This window comes from Xyrauchen texanus, chromosome 41, assembly GCF_025860055.1.
Source record: "Xyrauchen texanus isolate HMW12.3.18 chromosome 41, RBS_HiC_50CHRs, whole genome shotgun sequence".
Classification (NCBI taxonomy): domain Eukaryota; kingdom Metazoa; phylum Chordata; class Actinopteri; order Cypriniformes; family Catostomidae; genus Xyrauchen; species Xyrauchen texanus.
In genome coordinates this window covers 24295148-24317650 of record NC_068316.1, presented here as the reverse complement: position 1 = coordinate 24317650, position 22503 = coordinate 24295148, and the positions used below count along the sequence as shown (strand labels likewise).

At 38.8% G+C, this 22503-nt stretch overlaps 2 protein-coding genes across 2 annotated transcripts in view; both read right to left on the bottom strand.

The window, feature by feature from the left end:
* The window catches only part of stk17a (serine/threonine kinase 17a), a 56040-nt gene extending 45043 nt beyond the window's left edge, over nucleotides 1–10997 (bottom strand). Inside the window, exon 1 of the mRNA XM_052113449.1 lies at nucleotides 10562–10997. Coding sequence (XP_051969409.1) covers nucleotides 10562–10719 — 158 coding nt within the window. The 5' untranslated portion in view covers nucleotides 10720–10997. The remainder of the gene's footprint in view (nucleotides 1–10561) is intronic.
* A 1319-nt stretch (nucleotides 10998–12316) lies between these two features.
* The window catches only part of LOC127634380 (E3 ubiquitin-protein ligase HECW1-like), a 130327-nt gene continuing 120140 nt past the window's right edge, over nucleotides 12317–22503 (bottom strand). Inside the window, exons 26-27 of the mRNA XM_052113919.1 lie at nucleotides 20780–20978; nucleotides 12317–14983 (exon numbers count right to left, since the gene is read on the bottom strand). Coding sequence (XP_051969879.1) covers nucleotides 14872–14983; nucleotides 20780–20978 — 311 coding nt within the window. The 3' untranslated portion in view covers nucleotides 12317–14871. The remainder of the gene's footprint in view (nucleotides 14984–20779; nucleotides 20979–22503) is intronic.

Below are 22503 nucleotides of genomic sequence, written 5' to 3'. Positions count from 1 at the left end.
AGCCAGTTTGCCAAGAGCAAAAGCTCTGAACGTGTGATGATGAGAGTTTAGAGTCATACCTTGTTTTTGTTCCCCACCTTTAAAAGAAGGGTTTCATATCAATCTCCTGGATTGAAAGTGTAGGCCAGTTTACTTTGTGTCTGTGACATGCAGAAATAAACTCTGACATGTGACCTCAGCACAAAGCGAGGGGCTCCTGTTCACATGGCCTGTAGAGCAACAGATATTTTCTGAATATCTTTGGAAAGAGCATTACCTCATCTGTAAGCCTCTACGTTTTTCAGACCCGACTGCATTCTTTCAGCACCTCACTGTTTGGAACACTGTGGTAATTATGCAGAAAATAGATCTGGTTTGCTTGTCATGCCTTCATGGAGACAAATAAATTACGTACTCTGACAAAATTTATTACCACATTTTGGACAAGTTACATGTTGAATTTTAATACTTAGTATTAGGGATTTGTTCTAAAGCTCTAGTGCCAATTATGAGTGAGAGTAAAGCACCACTTAACAAGCACCAAAATGACCAAACAACTTCAACTCAACACGGTACCAAGCCCTAGTTTGTAAATATAAATAAAACAGATCAGCATGCATGGAAAGTTAATTGTGAATAAAATGTTTAATGTCTTGATGATGTGTGTAATGGCTGTGGTTGGTTAAACAAACATTCAATTTGTCGAGGAACAGGAAATTTGCACTGGCATATTGCCTCAGATCATCATTGCCTCGTTTTTGTCACTCAAGCACAAAAAAGGGTTCAATAACAAGCTTGGCTTTCACATGACACTGCCGCCACCCCCCCACCTGCCACAATAGCCCTCGCCTTGTTTCCATGGAGCACAGCAGATGTTGCCACTGGGACCTCAGACCCATACAACATGAATGGCACAGTGATGATGTCATAGTATCCCACTCAGCTGTCAGAATTAGGACAGAGATCTCTGGGAAAGACTGTGCTTACAAAAAGAAGTGATGGGAAAGACTGGGGAATCACATTGCACACATCCGGCAATCACATAAACCTCAATCAGAGATGGAACCCCATTGAAAGTCCTCTGAGAATTATGAGAGAAGTGTGAGACATTTTCAGCTGATGACATGCCGTTTATGACAACAGTGAGACTGTGGTGTCATCCATTTTACACTCAAAACGCATCCCTTCCAAATGTACTCAGAGTAAACAACCTTAATTAAAAAGATAACAGATTCAAAGTTCAATACTAAATAAGCTAACCTAAGGTGGATAAGCATGGGTTCTTAGTTCAGTATATTCTATAGCTTACAGTATATACACTGACAAAAGTATTTAGATCATTAGATTTGTGCAATAAAAAGTGAAGTTACAACTTATCTCTGTGTTTAGAAGTACGTTTAGGCTTATTTTAGTTTAGAGCTTATCTCTCTTAATGGTGCAGTATGTAACAATTTTCATGTAATATTCGCCTTTTATTTTTGCCAATGTGTGAATGGCTAGTAACGCAACTTAGCCAAAATAAGCCGAATTCCATCTGGCTAAGCGGGAATGTGATCAAGGTAGAGCAAAAACTAGTGTGAACATTGGCAGGGCATTTGATTCCTGGAAGGAACTCAAGTTCGATTTTGGGGATCAGAACAGACCCTGAATTGGCATTCTTCTTATTGGACAGGTAAGCTTACATAACGATATAGGATTGATCTGTGTTATTTTAGCTAACTTGATCTTGCCAGCTAATGCTGACGAACTGCAAGCTACCTTGCTTCATAACTTTAAATAATTTCAATGATCTTCTCTTTATACTAAAGTCAGGTATAAAAGGATCAATTTAAGCAAATACGCTGTTTTCTTGATCGTAGTACAATATATGACATTCAAAAACATACAATAGTGCAACATAACAGTGCAACAGTAAACTGTCTGGTATAGTTCGGTAGTATGTAGTTGTATGCGTGTATTAATATGCTATGTTAGATGATAAGTAGTTTTAGTTTAGTCTCAAAGTTTGTAGTAAAACAATCATAACTGTGTAATTGTAATTATGCTACCTCATCTGTCAGCATAATGCTGGTGGATCTCGTTCAGTCTCTTTGTATGTTACGTCATTGTTTTGGCCATGCTCGCTCGCGTCCTTATGGAGTGTGTGCACGAGCGCGAGCACGAGCAAACAGGTAGCTGGATGCAGTTCACTAAATGGCCACAGGTGTCATTAATAACAAGGGTTTCTGAATCTTACATAATGCACTTTTAAGAAAAACACATCATGCGTTTTATAATGCATATGGCTGTATGCTCATGCTGCATTATCAAGCACGTGATCAGCAGAACAAAATAACTTTTTGTCTACAACAGATACAAGTGGCGTGGCATGATGCGACAAAAACAAATGGCTCCCATTATAACCAATGGCGCTGTCTACAAGGGCTGGGCTATTGACTTTTAAAAGTATATCAAAATATTTTCAAATGAGATATAGGATGAGAATATTCTGTTTATATCAACATATTTTGACGATGCGTAACCCATTTCTTCCATAAAGCCATACTGTCTCCTCTCTCACAATCTCCATGCAACCCCACCCCCACTCTCCCTCTGCACGCAAACCCAGCCCCACACACACTCACAAGTTCTCCTTCAACACGCAGGGAGACACAGTACCGGTTCACAGTGCCGACGAAGACCTAGTTAGTAAAAAGAAAAACAATGGTTCAATTATTTGATGATGGTGATGGATGCTTTCCTTTATTTTACTACTGTGCATAACATAGCGTATCATAAAATAATCTCTCCTACCCAGTGCAGTTTACATTTCTGTCCCAGAGAATCTAGTTGATTGCATAGGTATAATACTATTAGGTTGACCATGTCGTAATTTTAGAAAACATACAACAGGAACTCTGACATGGTACTTGAGCATGTAACCAATACATATATTTTTTTCTATCTGGACAAGCAACTTTTTTACTCAGAAAAGTGAATGACCAATTTACTTGTCTGAAGGACAAGCACATCACACTGCTTAATGTTGAGCCCTGCATGTCATCTGTAGAGAATGCCACAAACAGGTTGCATCCAAAAGTGGAAGCACTTCAAACCTCTTCCACCATTTACAACAGAGCCATAAACTGCAGTATGTGTTAAACTTCGTGCCGCTGCTGCAACCCCGGCACCAAAGCCTTCGCAGCCTGAAAAGTGTTCTACTCCAAACAAAGCGCATTCCAAGCTTAATTTACCATCTCACATGTTGCTTTGACTTACAACTTATTTAGTCTACTCACCTAAAGGATTATTAGGAACACCTGTTCAATTTCTCATTAATGCAATTATCTAATCAACCAATCACATGGCAGTTGCTTCAATGCATTTAGGGGTGTGGTCCTGGTCAAGACAATCTCCTGAACTCCAAACTGAATGTCAGAATGGGAAAGAAAGGTGATTTAAGCAATTTTGAGCGTGGCATGGTTGTTGGTGCCAGACGGGCCGGTCTGAGTATTTCACAATCTGCTCAGTTACTGGGATTTTTACGCACAACCATTTCTAGGGTTTACAAAGAATGGTGTGAAAAGGGAAAAACATCCAGTATGCGGCAGTCCTGTGGGCGAAAATGCCTTGTTGATGCTAGAGGTCAGAGGAGAATAGGCCGACTGATTCAAGCTGATAGAAGAGCAACTTTGCTTGAAATAACCACTCGTTACAACCGAGGTATGCAGCAAAGCATTTGTGAAGCCACAACACGCACAACCTTGAGGCGGATGGGCTACAACAGCAGAAGACCCTACCGGGTACCACTCATCTCCACTACAAATAGGAAAAAGAGGCTACAATTTGCAAGAGCTCACCAAAATTGGACAGTTGAAGACTGGAAAAATGTTGCCTGGTCTGATGAGTCTCGATTTCTGTTGAGCCATTCAGATGGTAGAGTCAGAATTTGGCGTAAACAGAATGAGAACATGGATCCATCATGCCTTGTTACCACTGTGCAGGCTGGTGGTGGTGATGTAAAGGTGTGGGGGATATTTTCTTGGCACACTTTAGGCCCCTTAGTGCCAACTGGCCATCGTTTAAATGCCACGGCCTACCTGAACATTGTTTCTGACCATGTCCATCCCTTTATGGCCACCATGTACCCATCCTCTGATGGCTACTTCCAGCAGGATAATGCACCATGTCACAAAGCTCGAATCATTTCAAATTGGTTTCTTGAACATGACAATGAGTTCACTGTACTAAAATGGCCCCCACAGTCACCAGATCTCAACCCAATAGAGCATCTTTGGGATGTGGTGGAACGGGAGCTTCGTGCCTTGGATGTGCATCCCACAAATCTCCATCAACTGCAAGATGCTATCCTATCAATATGGGCCAACATTTCTAAAGAATGCTTTCAGCACCTTGTTGAATCAATGCCATGTACAATTAAGGCAGTTCTGAAGGCGAAAGGGGGTCAAACACAGTATTAGTATGGTGTTCCTAATAATCCTTTAGGTGAGTGTATATATCATATCATGTAATGATTCAGCCTAAAAATACAGATGATTTTTGGTCCATATCATCCAGCCCTACTGTCTACAATGGATGCATATGCATAGCGTTGGGAAGGGACATTGCTCACATCCATTGTAGACAGTTTGTATATGCACTGATATATTGCAGAACTGATATAAGAAAATTTATAATTAAAAACTGAGGTCAAAAAAGCCTGCAGGTACAGAATCATCCTGAAACTGACCATTACCATAACAAACAAGCCCACATCATTATCGTTATGACCACAACTTTCCGCAAAGCGTTTTTTGTTGATCCGTAATTCTGAAATTCCTGCTTTGTTGAGTGAAGGCATCGCATAAACCTAACTTAATTTTCACTGTGTGAAATAAAGAAAGTGTTGCTACAGTGATGAACTTCAATCGAGTGACAGAGCGCCACTGTAAAGTTTGAGTGCCGTAAAAGTCCCATTCAAAAATCTCTCAAGAGATTACGTATTTATTAACACTTATTGAATTAAAATCATTAATGTAATGACAATAACATGCCCCGTTGATACGGAGAGTACATTTTTTTCATTAGAATTTCTATGCATTACTTGCATAAGAGTAAAAAAGTACCCAACATTAAATCCCCTCTTAAAAGAAAATTCTCCAAAATGTTACTCAAGTAAATGCAATGGTGTAAATGTAGTGCATTACTACCCACCACTTGCTATAGGCCATGCATAATTGAATTTTAACTGACTGATCTCAGTTCAGGAGACTCTAGGCTGTCATTATAGGGTTTAACTTTATTTATATATTAAGACCTCTCGTGCACCAAATAACTTTTGGTGGGAAACGTTCATTCATATATATATATATTTTTTTTTTATTTATCTGCAGATATATTACTAGTATTATTAAAGCAGCAACAGTAACAGCAATTTTAAATAATACACAAAAGGTAATGTTTGAGGAAAAAATAAAAAAGTATATTTATTTGCAACAGCAAAAGAACACCTGCGCTGTGTCGTCATGGTAACGTTCAGGCAAAGATAAAGTGGAAGTGACATATGTCTTTCATTACTCCCTTCATCAAGAGTGTTCCAAATGGCCATTCATGAGACCTGAGTGCCCTGCTTCCTTCAGAGTCCCCACTTCAAGGGCTCATCCCTTGGGAGGGTGTAGGGCATAAGGATTCTCACATCCATTTGGAATTTGCCTTTTGTCTTTGAAAGAAACATAACAAAACATTAAGCTTTTAGATTAGATTTAGAATAGTCTCTAGTTTCATCCGATATGCCATTTTTAATATGTAATCGTTTGTGGACATCATTTTAGGAAAAACAAATTGTCTACTTATTCTTTTTTTTTTTTAGGTTTCTTTGGTGCTACTAATTACAAATCGAAAAGGGGAATGGAAAACGTGCACAGCTGTCACGCTCTGTCTCAGGAGGTCAAAATCATTATTCGTTTTTGCATCTGTTTGCACTGATTTTGCACAGTTTTTTCGACGTAAACATGCAGTAGATGGACGTCTTTGACTGTCGCACTGTGTCTTGAAAAATTTTCAGCATCTTGAGCAGGAGTGCAGCATTTTAGCACAACAATGTGCTCAGTCTGAACAGCCCCTTAGAAACTGCAGAGGCAATGCCATGGAATGACCCACAAAACCCTAGCATTGAAGTGGTGAGTTTTGTACAAACAAGCACTACTCACATTTTCTTGTGAATATTAAAAAAATCTAGTTGCAAAGCATGATGCAAAAGGGCATAAATTCATAGGTCCTCAAATTATATAGTTTATTTTCAAACGGCAGCAAATTGTAAACGGCAAGAGCCATTTACGAATCGGTGACACAGTATTAAGAAACTTGGCACGTACGATTCTAAAGGGATAAGGTGTCATCCAAATGTTTGAACACAAAATTACACTTCTCATTTTACATGCAACTCTTCCCATAATATGTCTTAGGTCTAATCTGCAGCATGTAGAATGTGTTCCCATACACGCAAGGCAAAGCCATTTGTTGATCTAAAACGCTTGGCCTTCATCCACACACAATGGTAGAGTACTGGTACTGATCCGTCAAGGCTGGGTGTTCCCAAAGCAAAGTAGCAAAGGAATGCAGTGTGGCGGCCCTGTAATTATCCACGTTTGAGCATCTAGAAACCACAGGACTGCTCCGATTTCACCTCATGCTCAGTACTGAGACAAAGCAAGAGCTTTTCAAAGACAAGAATCAGTGGCATGATAATGGCCTGATAAATGGCTATGAGTAAGAGCAAAATATCATCTTGCATAGTGAAATAAATTCTCCAGAACTGAATTTCAAATTCTCCAAAAAAGCATCCCATCCTAACTCTTAATATGTTTAAATAATTCTGGCACAAAATCCATTTCTTTGTTTGCTAAATTAGTCTAAACGAATCAGTCTAGCCCAGAATCTTGACACTTTAAAGCATTCTACAAATGAAATCAAATTCAAATGAAATTAATTAGGGCGGCTGTGGCTCAGGTGGCAGGGCGGGTTTTCTTCTAATCGCAGGGTTGGTGGTTCGATTCCCTGCCCACACGACTCCACATGTCGAAGTGTCCTTGGGCAAGACACTGAACCCCAAGTTCCTCCCAATGGCAGGCTAGCACCTTACATAGCAGCTCCGCCATCATTGGTGAGTGAATGGGTGAATGAGACATAGTGTAAAGTGCTTTGAATACCACTAAGGTTAAAAAGTCGCTATATAAGTGCAGACATTTACCATAAATAAGTGCATCTCTTCTCAGCTATGCTTTGTCTGAATGTCTATTGTAGTGCATCTGTTGGGCAATTTACAATACGGATGATCTAACCAAACTTAACAGTCAATGGAGAGAGTCAGCAGCTTCAAGTTCCTCGGTGTCCACATTACTGAGGAACTCACATGGTCCGTCCACACTGAGGCCGTTGTGAAGAAGGCTCACCAGCGCCTCTTCTTCCTGAGACGGCTGAGGAAGTTTGGAATGAACCACCACATCCTCACACGGTTCTACACCAGCACTGTAGAGAGCATCCTGACTGGCTGCATCACCGCCTGGTACGGCAATAGCACCGTGCACAACTGCAAAGCCCTGCAAAGGGTGGTGCGAACTGCCAGGAACATCATCGGAGGTGAGCTTCCCTCCCTCCAGGACATATACACCAGGCGGTGTGTGAAAAAAGCTCGGAGGATCATCAGAGACTCCAGTCACCCAAGTCATGGGCTGTTCTCACTGCTACCATCAGGCAGGCGGTATCGCAGCATCAGGACCCGCACCAGCCGACTACATGATAGCTTTTTCCCCAAGCAATCAGACTGTTGAACTCTTGATCTATCAGGATCAATAATTAGCACTGCACTTTATTCAGCTATAATCTCACACTGGACTGTCAACATATTCTCCTCAATACAACTGCTATATATATATATATATACACATATATATTTCATATACTCCCACTTATTGTATTGTATTGTATATTCTGTTCTATATTCTGCATTGTATATAATTGTGTTGTGTAAGTATGTGTACATCTGATTTGTAAATTGTTTTGTGTAAGTATGTGTACATTTGATATGTAAATTGTTTTGTGTAAGTATGTTGTTTATTGTAATTGGTATATGTCTCGTCACTGTCATGACTGCTATGTTGCTCGGAACTGCACACAAGAATTTCACCTACTGTTGCACTTGTGTACATGGTAGTGTGACAATAAAGTGATTTGATTTGATTTGATTTGATTGATTTGATATTTACTTTGTTGTGCTGTTGAACAACAAATCCAACAAGCTGTCCATTCATCACTGACATAAGGCTATATAAATTTGCTAACTGTACTCTGGCAGTATGGCAGTATTTGGGCTAATGTGATTCTCCAGAGATCACACGTTAAGACATTCAGCATGTTGTTTCTAAGTTGCGGTACCCTAGGATAGGTGACATTACACCCACTCACCGAGAAGTGGAATATCCCATCAGACATTTTTGAATAGGCTCGACCGCGTTTATCTTCTTTGTGGTGCAACCAGATGTGCACTGTTTCAGCTGTGTTGGAGTCTCACATCTTTCGTATCCAATGTTGAAACCAGGAATATCATGTTTGCATAATCAGTGATGACCACAATTCAGAGTTTGCATTTTCCACCGAACATTACATTTTTAAGCCACTAATGGTTAGGTTTTGGACATTTAACCCACAAAATGGAGCTCCCATGTACCCACACGCTCAACAACACTTACCGCTTTGGCCACTGGGGGCAGTATATCAAATTTCGGTCAGCATAGACCGATCTTTGCTAAAGAAAAGTCAATCTACTCTTTCCAATTTCAATACGAGATCAGTCAGAATAAAAACAGCTTGGAGCATCCAATCACATCACCGGGATCATGACTTGTCTGACCTTTTCAAGTTTACATTAGGGAAATAGACAGAGTTCAAACATGAAGTATCCTAGACATGGAACTCATCTTGATGGATTATACTCACTTAGCTTCAAATGAAGGGTTAGTGGTAGCAGGCATCCAAACATTTGCATTTTTAAACCTCAGTCCATTAATCTTGATGTTTTGCAAACAACTGGATCAGATAGCTAGCTGCAGTGGTGGAGCTAGAGGGTGGCCGTGGCCACCATGGACCAAAGCCTGGCCACCCCACTCGCAATTTCGGTTTTAGTAATTTTTTTTGGGTCATTTTTTGGCACAATGTATTTCTTTTGAGGTGAAATCATCCCTGTACAAATGTACAAACTTAACATGTGCGCACACCAAGGTCGCCACACCTCTACGTCCCGGGTGTCATTGTATCCACTCAACACCCCCCCACCACACTCACAGTCCGTCGATATAAAAATGCTGCCTGAATATTTATGTGCCACCACAGACTGATTGCTTTCCCCTGCCTGGCCACCCCTTTGAAAAACTCCTGGCTCCGCCCCTGGCTAGCTGATATTTCATGTTGGAGAGTTTGGCTTGTAATTAATATCAGAAAGCAGGCAATCAGATCATTCTGAGAGAGTTGAGCTCTTGCAGATCAGTTCAAAGTGTTCCAACTGGCCAGTTTAAATTTTCATGATATTGCAATGGCTATGTGCATCTTTCAATTAATAAACTGCCATTTTAAACAGCAGTTTGGAAATACTAAAGAAATCAAAGTGTTTTCCTCTTTTGTAAGTCGCTTTGTATAAAAGCATCTGCCAAATGAATAAATGTAAATGTAAAAAAATGACATGCTGCTTGGTTTGCAAAGGCCTAAATGCAATACACTAGCCCACATCTTGAGAACTGAATTTTGCCATTTGGCGCTTGCAGTTAATATCCTTATACGTACAGTGAAATGAGAGCAGCGTTTTACCAGTACTGATCTCATACAGCAACTTGGCTGAAACTACACCCAGCAACAATTTTGTGCCCTGTATGGTTTACTCACTGATTTAAAAACCACTAAGCCCTGGCATCCAAGCAGTGGGCCATCGAATAGCTCCATTTTCCCATCATGTGATCCAACTTGAGTACATTAATGCACAGCATGCAAAAGTTAATTGGGTGTTTCATTAAACGACTTTAACAGTAGATGACAGGGTGCCTTTGGATCCAAGCCACCTTAATAGCAAAGTAATGCTAAGCCATGCATTTAAAGCAGTGTAGCAGTATCTTAAATAATGCATTAAAATCGTAAGTCTTCATATGGTTTTTAAATACCTGAAATGAACTTGAACATTCTGCAAACTGCAGTACATTTTAATATATGTTTCATATTTAAAATGCTAAGAACTTCTCATAACACACTGTATCATGAAAGTAAACAATTGCAATGGGCACATTTTAACCAGGTTGTAAAAGAAAAGGGCACATAAAAAGACAAGACAAATAATTTCATGAGGAGAAATTAATCTGCATGACTGAGATGTATTCTTATGCTTATCAACCAACATTTTATGGCTTCATTTTGTATTGACCCATTTTTCTCAAATAAGCTCTCATATTGATGAGAAAGCACATGTACCTGACAAATGTAATGAAAACTGAGATTATAATTTATGACAAGTGAAACAAACACACACAGATTGAAAGTTAAGATGCACGAGTGTGAACCATACCTGCCCAGCTCTTTACCCGGGATGATGTCATAGTGCACGGTAAATGGCTCGCTCCTGATGGCGGTTCTGATCTCGCGCAGTAACCCGGAGCGGTTCTGACCGGATTCACACAGAATTCGGCTTCTGGACTCGGTCGTTCGTGGACATTCAGGAATCATAACGGCTTTTTAAACGTTACTCAGATTTATTTTTGTACCTATACCTGTTTTTGCCTGCAAACCCAGTCCAACAGGTGACAAACGAATGCAATCAAGTCTACCTCACTTACTAAAACTTTTTCCCTGACTGGATTTTCACCTAACAATACGAACAGGGAAACGTGTCTAAAATAGAAATTACAGATACTTTCATCTTCGAATAAATTTTAAACAAAAGTGACCAAAAATGCTTCAGTGTAATGTTCAGGCGGTGATAACGACTGTTCTCCTCAACTCGTTTTGCTCGTGTCGGGAAAGACTCGAGCAAAACTAGGAATAGGACTGCAGTTGCCATGGTAACGGGTGTGATTGACAGACTTCTCCCCCAATTACGATCGTGCGTCTAAAGGCGGTTGTGTGGAGGTGGCCCCTGTATGACATCGGGCCAATAGGAACTGATCAATTAATTATTTACTTAAAACAACTTTTAACAGATATAAACAGACTGACAATAGGGTTATTTTGAGAGGATACAGAACCCAGGGAATGTTCCCGGGATCATGTGCTCTCTACAGACCATTAATCGTTCAAATGTCATCTTTCTAAATTATGTAAAGTTATATTGCACACAAACAAACTAGTTTGTTGTACATTGTGGGGACTTCCATTGATTTCTGTTGTAAAATTAAGCAGTTTATAAACACACTCTACCTCTTAAACGTACTCCACTGTTCTTGATATTGTCATTTTAATCACTAGACTTATTTTAACACTAAATCTACATCATGCCTACACCTTTTATTATTTTAAGACATTAATTGGCCCTGATGAAACTTCCTTGTGGTGATGTCAAGACAAATGGACACTCTTTTTGTGATGTCACCACATTTATTATTATTACTATCAGTTTTTGATACTCTTCTGAGCTCATGTGAATAACTTTTATTCCATTTTAAGATTAGCAAAACATCCATGCACACAAATTGCAGGGTGCTCTATGAAGAGATTTTTCAAAACACTGGAGTGAGGCCCCCTTGTGGTTTGAATATGTAAAGGTGACCTCAAGGTTGTGTACTGTATTTTTCAATGTCTATGTGCAGGAGGGTAGCAACCCCTCACATTTAAATATGTCTTTGTTCTACCAATTTTATTTTATTTTTTCATTAATGTGTCCCTCATCTTTTCAAATAATTTCTAAACACCTGTGTATGCGTGCAATTAAACATAGGTTATACAGCTAATTACAAAGAGATTATTCATTGACATTTATATACAACAGTGTGGACCCAAGCCAGCCAGCATTATAACCTGCCAAGGACAAAAGCCAAGTCTGTTCACGTAGAACCGTAGACGTAAAGTCCAAAAAATTAGGCTGACGTACAGTAATTAGTGTTAAATATTTCTATTTACATATTTATTTTAATTAACAATCATTCAATGTACTCAATATTCATTGCAAGTAAATGGTTTTAAAATGCAATTTCACATGTTTTCATTGTCTTGAACTAATATACAAAAATAAAATAAACTACAAAACTGCAAACATATAAAAATGATAAAAAATACATCATAATAACATTTATCAACTAAACAGTGTACAACAGCAAATGGTCAAATATTAATTTCACAATTTCCGTCAATGAAAATATATGTCTGATAGTATGCATTTAAATACACAGACTAAACCTTTCAAAGCACACATTTAATAGATCCAATTAGATTTCACCACCAAACAGGTCTGTTCCATGGTTCAGCACATTATCAACGCCACATACCACAAAATTACAAACCATTAAAGGAGGCAACATGCATTGGCCTACTACGATGGCCCAGTTAAAAGTGGTTTAACACTTCTAGGCAACATCACTGAAACTCCACCCATGAACTATTTCTCTTTTTAGTGCGAGAATTATCATAAAGTTTGCGTATTGGAATGTAATTTAAAAGCTGCAGAAGTAAACGCATAAAAAATCAACACTTAATATATTCCATACTTGCAAATAAACATGTTTTTTGTGTTATCAGTGGTTATCATCAGTAATTGTATGGCTCATATAGAATGTTGAGTGATAGTATGTTTGTGTGACTCTTGCGATAGAAACTGTGTGGAAAATAAGTCAAACAAATAAATTATTAAAAGGCATTTTCAAGAGCTTCTTAATAAGAGATAATTTACAAGGTTGAGGTGGGGTCATAATAAATGTGTTATTCAAGATAATGCCCACAACAAAGAAATATCACAGCGATATCTTACAGCTGGAATTCTGGAAATGAATCCAAAGTCATGCCATTGCCTCATGTCATAATCTGAATCTAATCCCCGGCCCCATTATAGAGGCATTGTTAAAACAAATGTGGCATCAAACAGATCTATCAGATCTTATCAGCTTAGTTGTTGTGTTGCTAATTTGGTTAAATAGAGAAGTCGCTTACATTGTGTCATGTGCATGTCTGTAATTGTACCTGTTTAAATGTGTAAATCCTACTTAAACCACTCAGCATATTAGGGAGGCAACAATAACTTGAGTTTGATCAGGTTTTAGTTTCTTTGAGGTCCTCATTTTAAAGGAATAGTTCACCCAAAAATGACCATTTTTACTTTACATCTTTCCATTGCATTCTCTAGGCACGATCTTGATTTCAAACTCGATTACACTTCCTTGTGCTTGACGCATGTTCAGAGTGCTAGATGGTGCTAGGAATTGTAATCGAGCTTGAAATCATGATCGCCAAGGAGACTTCTGATGTCAAGATTTATAGTAAAAATGTAGTTACATATTGGCTCTTGTCACCCAAAACAGATTGGATCACTTCTGAAGATATGGATTATACCTCTGAAGTCATCTGGATTACTATTATGCTGTCTTAATGTGCTTTTTTGCAGCTTTAAGTTTTTGGACCCCATCCAATTACATTGTATGGACCAACAGAGCTAAGATATTTTTCTAAAAATCTTAATCTTTTTATGCAGAAGAAAGTGAGTAAATGATGAGAGTATTTTTATTTTAGTGTAAACTATTCCTTTATTAGTATTTATGCCACATTGATTGATGTTTAAACTAGGTATAGTTTAAAAGCAGACAGGTTGAATATTCTACAGTATGTGCACAAAAACACTTTTTAACACAGGAATCATGTAAAGGCAAACAGCTTGCCTTTGAATTTGAGTTTAACCAATGATAAGAGCATGAATTTTAAATGGGATAACAGGTTTGGTACCAGTGGCTATGTTTGGAATTGCATACTACCATACTACTACAGTACTTCTGCAGTATGCATACTTTACTCTGCACAATCAGTTCCTTTTCTGTATGAATAGAATTCACAGATTACCTAATAAATTTGTCAAAATGTGCAGTATACTACAATCAAAGAATACTAGAGTCCACGGAGTACTGTATCTCATTATGCAATGCGCTCGAGCTCACCTTCTATTTCAAGTATGGTGAATGAACCACAAGTGCAATGTTACATTTCTTACTTGACTCATATTTGATCGGACTGAGAAAATTGGAGACATTTTAACGTAAAATTTTATGAAAAATGCCAAATAAACATATTTATTTCCAATATGGTATTAAACATAAAACACAATGAGGTCATGTGACAACAATGTAGCATACTACAGTTTGAATCATTGCATATTGCTGTTTATATGTACTTTGTATACTGTTTTGTGTACTACTTTTCTGAAAAAATTAGGCTGTATGAAGTATATAGCTGTGTAGTATGAAGTAAGCAGTATGCTAGTTTTCCATTCCGAACATAGCCAGGTATTGGATGTCATAGTTGACCATATGTTAAGAGAGCACTACCCATATGCATGGCAATAGCCAATCAAAGAGGGGATATATTGATGCCTAAACAATAGAATGATGATGATTATTAGCAGGAAGCATCTTGCTCAGTTAGTTATTTCAATACAACAGACTAGAGCTAGGTTTACACTATTGCATACATTGATGTTTTCCCACAATACTTCCATAATGACTGAATATTACAATATATCTTGTATTTTAGTGCAGAAACATGCTATTTAAAGTTATATTGAAAAAAAAAAAAACAGTTCTCAAATCAAAAGATTTCACAAATATTCATTTAAAAAATCTTTTAAAAAGTATTTTGTGTAAATGCATTAAAAAAAATCAAGTCTTAAAGGTGTCCTGCATGCCTTCACTCCAAACCAAAGGTGCTGGTCTCCTCCACAGCAGTTAGAAGTTTCTCATATAGCATGGTGTGCGATGGATAGGGAGGCAGATCCAGACGGTTGAAGCATGTATGTGCCCTACAGGAGACAAAAATACAGAAGCCAAAGGTCAAACAGGTGGATCCATCAAGGTAGAAAAAGAGACTGGACTCAGTCCAACGTACCCTGACCTGATGCTATAGGTGACGAGTGCCATGCTCTACCATTTGACATACAGGAATACTATATAGCTTATATACTATAACCCTATATACTATAGCTTTGTTCCAAAACCTTGAGCTTCCTAACTAGATAACATGTTAAGGCATCAGGCATGTATGTTGCACAAGGTAAGCAGAAACACTATACTACCTATTCTGGGGCCATTTAAACAAAACACATTTTTGCGTGAATCAATTTAAAAAGAAAATCAGCTTTTAAAAGTGCATCTCGAAACACCTGCTTTCTGTTATGTTCATTGCACTTTGTCTAGCTTTTTAGCACAAGAGCTATTACAATCAAATTAGTTCACCACAATAAAAACTATTTAAAACAATAAAGAAATCAAATATTGAATATTTCATAGGAATATGTTATGATCTATTTAAACCAAAGGCATTCATTGAGTTAACAATTTGCTAAATATGTACAAAATCATAATTTCTACTTGTTATTAGGAAGTGGCTGTCCAAACAATAACCCCTAAATATATAAAGAAAAGTCCTCTCACATTCAACTGCTTTTATTTCAGCAAACTTAACATGTATAAATATTTGTATGAACATAAAAGATAAAAAAAACTAAGACATAAACTAAAGAAGTTTCACAGACATGTGAAATGATCACATTTTGCTGAGTTTATATTGTCTTATTGCATATTTCTATATATACTTATATTTTTCTATTCACTTTTTATCTTTATTAAAATGTTTTATTATTATCTCTGTCTTGTTATATTGTTTGTGCACTGGAAACATCTGTCACCAAGACAAATTCCTTGTATGTGTAAGCATACTTGGCAATAAAGCTCATCTTGATTCTGATTCACCAAAGCTTGGTTCAAGGTGAAGGTGAGGTGTGTGCATGGGGATATACATAAATACATTTTAGTGCCTGTTATTGTTCAATTCCAAGGGGGTTATTCCCCCCGCCTCACCCATCCGCTGTTTTTGGGTATGGGAAACCCAGAGGGCTCCACCCATGAGGGATTTCCCACTGGAGCAGACAAGAGACCAGTCTCTGACAATCAGAATTGATTGTCACAACCTATCTTTAATAATTGAAAAGCAGGTAGAGGAGAATTGAGTGACACAGGACACTCAATCAAAAGCAGATCCAACCCAGTTGTTAATTTCGAAAAGCCGTCGGGAAATGGTCTTCCAGGCAGCTCATTATAATCCGATGGCGGGACATTAAGGGCAAGATAAGACACTGAGCCGTAACATGGCCCGTTTTCATTGGCCGGGCATTCACGGGGATGTACACAGGTGGTGTGCTGCATGTTGGTGAATGTGTGTGTGTGTGTGTGTGTGTGTGTGTGTGTGTGTGTGTGTGTGTGTGTGTGTGTGTGTGATTTTAGAAGTGTTCCGCTGAAAAGCAAGGATTTTTGGTCATTGCAACAAAGTATGCCCTCTCCTGCTTCCTCATTCCCTGGATCTAAGGAATTTGCTACAAATACTTGTTTTAAAAAAAGATAATTTTTACATTTATTTTAATGTGAAAGGAAAATGTTTAGATTATATTGAGGGTTTAATATGTAAATAATTAAGCTGTATTTAAAAATGTTGTCCTACATTTTCATGTTACTAACATAAAAAAAACTGTTTAAGTCCATTGGCTTAGCATGATTTTTGCCTTCACTTACTATTGGAATTATTGTAAATACGTGTTTCCTACTCAGAAGTTGCACATGAACAACCCCCCAAGTCGCAATTATGACTGGGAAACTCTGAGATCATTTTGATTACGAGTTTCAAAGTTGGGAGGAGACGTAAACTTTTAACATGTCAGAGGAGAGTATGGTTTTTGTAGTGAATGACAGATTTTATTATTTTTTCTAAATACAGCTCATTGTTAGCGCTTGCCTTTTCGTTCATATACATTTACGTACTGTACATCAACAATGATATGATGCACATTGTATATGAAAAAATACAGAGAAAATAGCATGCATTTGACCAAAGTTCCATTATCATCAGCAAGCTAACTAAGTAAATATATAACAGTGCCAAAATAAGAGTTCCCAAATAAATATACAAGAATGTATGTTCTTGTTCCATGTTCTCCCAGTTCTTTCTGGCAATGAAGCACTTGAATGTGCCAGACTCGTAAATTACTAGTTCAGAAGTAGGAAGCTAGCATGAGAATGGATCCCCGTCCATCATGGCCATTTGGTGAGTGTTAGATACCATAATTTTGAAGTAATTGTGCTCCAAAGTCTGAAAATCTGTGAAACTTTAAGAATTGTCACTACCAAACACATATTCTCTGCAATTAATTATTTTTTACATTTTATGTAGGTACACCTGTTGATGGCTGTGTTTGCCATCCATGTGCTGGCTAGCATTTTTTTGTTATGCTCAAAATGAAATAATCACTATCAAAATGTATGCCAAAGTTTCGGAAGTTAATTAATTATTTCAATAGTGATCAAATGTTATGTTCAACCATTAATTTTAAGAAAATAATAAGCTATGATTTGTTGTAAATACATAAAACGTCATGGCTACTGTCGTAACCTCCATTCCCTGATTGAGGGAACGAGACTTGTCGATGTAGTGACACTAAGGGTCACTCTTGAGAGCCCCGAACACCTCCCATTCTTTGAGAAAAGGCCAATGAGAATTGGCGAGTGGAATTTGCATGCCACTCCCCCAGACATATGGGGTATAGAAGGAGCTGGAAAGCCCACTCCATTCAGATGTGCTGGATGGCCTCCATCTGCTTCTTCACCGCTGAGAACTGCTTGGCGGAGTCCTCAGCGGTGTCGCTGTAGCCGATATTCAGCCATAGATGGCACTCCTGGACCACCAAGGAGAACATCACCTGCCCAAGTGCTCACGCTGTGAAATTTGTTGCCCGGAGCATGTCGGGATCAGGAGTCCGGAGCATGTCGGGATCAGGACTACCTATGTGCAGTTCTTTGAGTGCCTTGGCTTGGTGTACCTGCTGGGTGGCCATGGCATGCAGGGCGGAGGTGGCCTGTCCAGCAGCACTGTAGGCTTTGGTCACCAGCAACGAAGTAGTTCTACAGGCTCTGGAGGGGCATGCACAGGTGCATCGCAACTGCCTTATCCACCTGAGGGACCTACATGTACTCGTGAGCAGACAAACCCTAAAGTCTGTTTCAGGCAGCGAAAGGTACCCTCCACAACCTCACCAGTTCGTTGTGCACCTCCGGGAAGAAAGGGACCGGGGTGGTGTTATGGCATAGCTGTGAGCAGCGCCCCAAACCCAGGAACCAATCATCAAGCAGTAAGTGCTCAGGGGAGTGCCCGATGCTTGGGCGGCCCTGGCGAACATGGCGGTCAGCTCTGCGTCAGCCTCAGACTGGGCGGTCAGACCTGAAGGTGGCTGCCCAGTTGAGACATAGGAGTCTCCAATGTAGTGATCGAAGACTCATCCTGCTCGCAGGTCTCGAAAGAGACGTCATGCTGGCCGTGAGGCGGGCTGGACTCATTTCGGAACCGGACGGGACCAAATGAGCATGCTGGGGAAAGGGAGGTCCGCGGGGCATTACCCGGCGAGACTGCTTCCATTGAACTCCCCTAATCGCCTCCAGCGCCAGCCGGGCTGGCCTCATTCCCGTGGGTAGAAGGCGCAGCGCGGGGGGTGGCTAGAGTGGCTTTCCCTTGGAAGAAGGAAAGCCGGGACCGCAACATTGCCAACAATTCTCACAATGAGAACATGAACCATCCACAAATGCTGCCTCAGTGTGATCGCTGCCCAGACACGTGAGGCAGCGCCCGTGGCCATCGGAAGCAGCGATATAATGACCTCATCCAGGAATCACACAGAGACGGAAAGGCATCTTTATAAAACCGCGTTTTTAAAAAGACGTTCAACGTCAATGTGTGTGCTCTAATAGAGAAAATATACTCTTTAGCAGGAATATACACACTTTTAGCTCTGTCGAAGCACACAGGGGCCAAATCTGCACTCGTCATGCAGAATGAGAGAATGCCGCTGGAAATGCACCATATATCCAAAAGCATACAATTCTTAAGAGGTGGATGGGACAGCAATAGTATTCAGCTCGCTGACAGTACAACCGCTAGACTCCGAAGAGAAAATCTGAATGGAGTGGGCATTCCAGCTCATTTTAAACCCGTATGTCCGGGGGAGTGGCATGCAGATTCCACTGGCCAATTCTCATTGGCCTTTTCACAAAGAATTTCACAAAAGTAGTGTTCGGGGCTCTCAAGAGCATCCCCTAGTGTCACTACATCGACACAATGTCGAGTGAGTGACAGAAGGGAACCATAATATTTTAGATTAAACCCCAAAAAGTTGATTTTATTGCAGGGAATGTGTTCAGTAGTGTTGCTAAACAACTTTCTGTAAAATTGCAGCACAGCATCGTGTCACACTGTAAATCTTTGTTACCACAATTCGGGTTAACTCTGCAAACTCCGGTGTTAACCCCCTTTTAAAATGACAAGTGTGAAATGTTGCTTTACTCTGGTTAAAAGCAGGGTTTAAAAATAAGATAACCAAGGGTATCTTTTTAACTTGACAAGGTTTCTAAAAAAGGTCTATCTTGCGCATGTTTACATAGGTAAACTATTTTGAAAAATAACAGCATGTATGGAAGCAAAATGTGTTCGAACTTGTGTGAACGGCCCCTTAGAAGGCAGTAACATATGTTCTGCCTATATGCTTACTATGTTTTGGAGCAGAGCTAGTGTGTCCTTGCCATTTTTCCACAACCACAAAACTATATTCATAACTGGATATAAAGCACAGACTATTAGTAAAAGGAGATTCTTAAACTATTGACTGGTGAAGCTGATTTTTTACAGTCCCACTTCCTTATTTCCACATTATTAGTGGTGTTAGTTACTGAAACGCCAAAGCAGAAACTTTCCCCATCTCCATTCCAGTAAACCATGTGAAATTCTGAAGCTGAGTGAGGCATCTGCAACCTTTCCTTCACATTTTCGTAATTTAGCTCTGGTTGCTGACGCTGTGCACACACAATGACAAACTCAAAGCCATTCTCACCCTGACAGAGAAATATGAGCCTGTGTTTTAGTGCTGACGGCGCCAAGCTTTGATCCGCAGTCCTTTTTGTTTGCCAATCGTACAGGGTGAAATTAAATTTCAAGGTAAAACACTGGATGCAAATCAACCCAGAGTGAGCTTTTGAGTCTAACAGTAGGTTTTCAAAATGACACTTTGTCTTCTCAAGTAATTTTATTTTCAATTCTAAAGAGTGTGAAAGTGTTCAAAGATGGTTTCTTCGGTATTGTGACTAAATTGCATATGTTGAACACTGTGGCAGAACCAAGCCAGTTAAACAAATAATTAATTCTTGATTTTAACATACATAGAGTCATACATACAAATAATCTGTTTATACATACATCGGTGTCAGTGAATCGGTGTCCTACATACATACATACATTATTTCTGTGTACTTTGTACTCTGTATGTTTTTGCATGTTTGCTTGTATTCAGGTGAAATAGAAGGATGACTATTGAATAATAACAAACAGAATGATTAGAATCTGAACTGATTCAATCCCATCATTTTACCATTTACTGGATGGTAACACCTTGGAAAAACTTGATCTACTCCCTTCTGGTCCCATGATGATATGTTTAGTAATCATTTGATAACCGTAATATTTGTGATTTTGTTAGAAGAATGTATTATTATCTCCTGTATTATACCTTGGCAAAGAGGTGACCTTTCCCCACTTTTCAATGCAGAAGCGCCGCAGGCCATTGCTCCCACGCAGTGCAGCAAAACCTTCGTAGGGGACGCTGGATGTGCCCGTAACAAACTGCAGCAATCGCAGCCTCTGTTCATTATTGAAGCGCTCCACTGCACCCCAGAACCAACGCATCACAATGTGACCATCATGGTAACCTGGAAAATTATAAAGATACCAGTGAAGTTAAACACAATATGTGTAATCCAGTGCAGTATAAAGGTCTCTAAAACAGCACCAAACTGTCATGGAACCTCAAAATTAACTGATTTGGAACATTCTCCACAAACTACACAAACAGAGCTCACTACAAGAAGGGGGGGGGGGTGATGTGTTTCTTTATATTCCCATATTGGATGTTTGAAGGTGTCAACCCTAGTGTTAGCATGTGGCTAAGCTAAAAACAGCAACAGTGACCACACATTTTTTCAGCCATCTTGGTTCTGGAAGTTTTTTCCTTCAGAAAGGGGTTCTAAGCCATGAACCAATCCAACCAACTCTGAGGTAAATCACAACATTTAAAAACTTTGATTTGAAGCAAAAACTTATTTATAAATCAGACAAAAAGACAAAGTTTCAAAACTATTGACAAATCTATTGATTTTTCGTTGATGATTTAAGTATTAATACATATATATATATATATATATATATATATATATATATATATATATATATATATATATATATATGCAAAATATTAAAATATATACAAACAAAGCAGTAGTTTTACATTGCAGGAACACTTTGCTTTGATTGTCTCAAATTTCAAATTTTCTGATTTCTTTTTTCAGCAGGTATACTGCTATTAAACATGAATTTCAAATAAATGGACTGATGGCTTCAACAGAAGCAAATAGGATTGATTAACCTTCTCTGAGATCAAAGTAATTTTGTCTTTAAAGGTTTATATAACTTAAAGGTTTAAGTTATCGTTAAAAATCAATTCCTCTATGGAAAAAAAATAATTTATGGATTTTTGCTTCTGGAACCAGACTGTGCGCATATAAAATAAAATACATAGCACACACAAACATTAGTCCTTATATAAAACTTTTCAGTACTGAATAGATTACATTTATAAATCAACATTTCACTTGTTTCCTATCTTGTGCAAATTAATTTTTCACCCTCAATGCTGCTGTAAAGTTTAGTTAAACAAAGTCTCACCAGGCTTTTTGGAACATGGCCAAAAATGCTGCCTAGATAGGCAGCTCACTAAATTTGACAGAAGTGTGAGTTGTCTTGAGTTAAAAAGAAAAATGCTTGTACTGATTTGAGAATAGAAGAGAAGAGAAGAGAAGAGAAGAGAAGCGAAGCATCCAATAAACATTTCTTTTCAGGGGTCTCTTTCTGAATTAAGCTGAAATGTGCACGTTGACACATCACAGGTTGTGCAAAAAAGTCAACAGTGGTGTCCTGAGTATCAAGTGAGGTCATCTTGACACAATGAAAGCACAAAACCGCAGGGTTATATGAAACTCTATAGAGTTCACATGTTATGCTTTCAATGTCAACAGTTCTGTTCTACATAATGCACTGCAATCTAAACAAATGGGATACTTTTTTTGGCATTAGTGGTAGAATGAAATCTTGTTGACCCCACAAACCCTCAATTGCAATTCAGAGTGGATGATTGCAGGCAAAAAGAATGAAACCACTTCACATGGAACAAATGCTTAG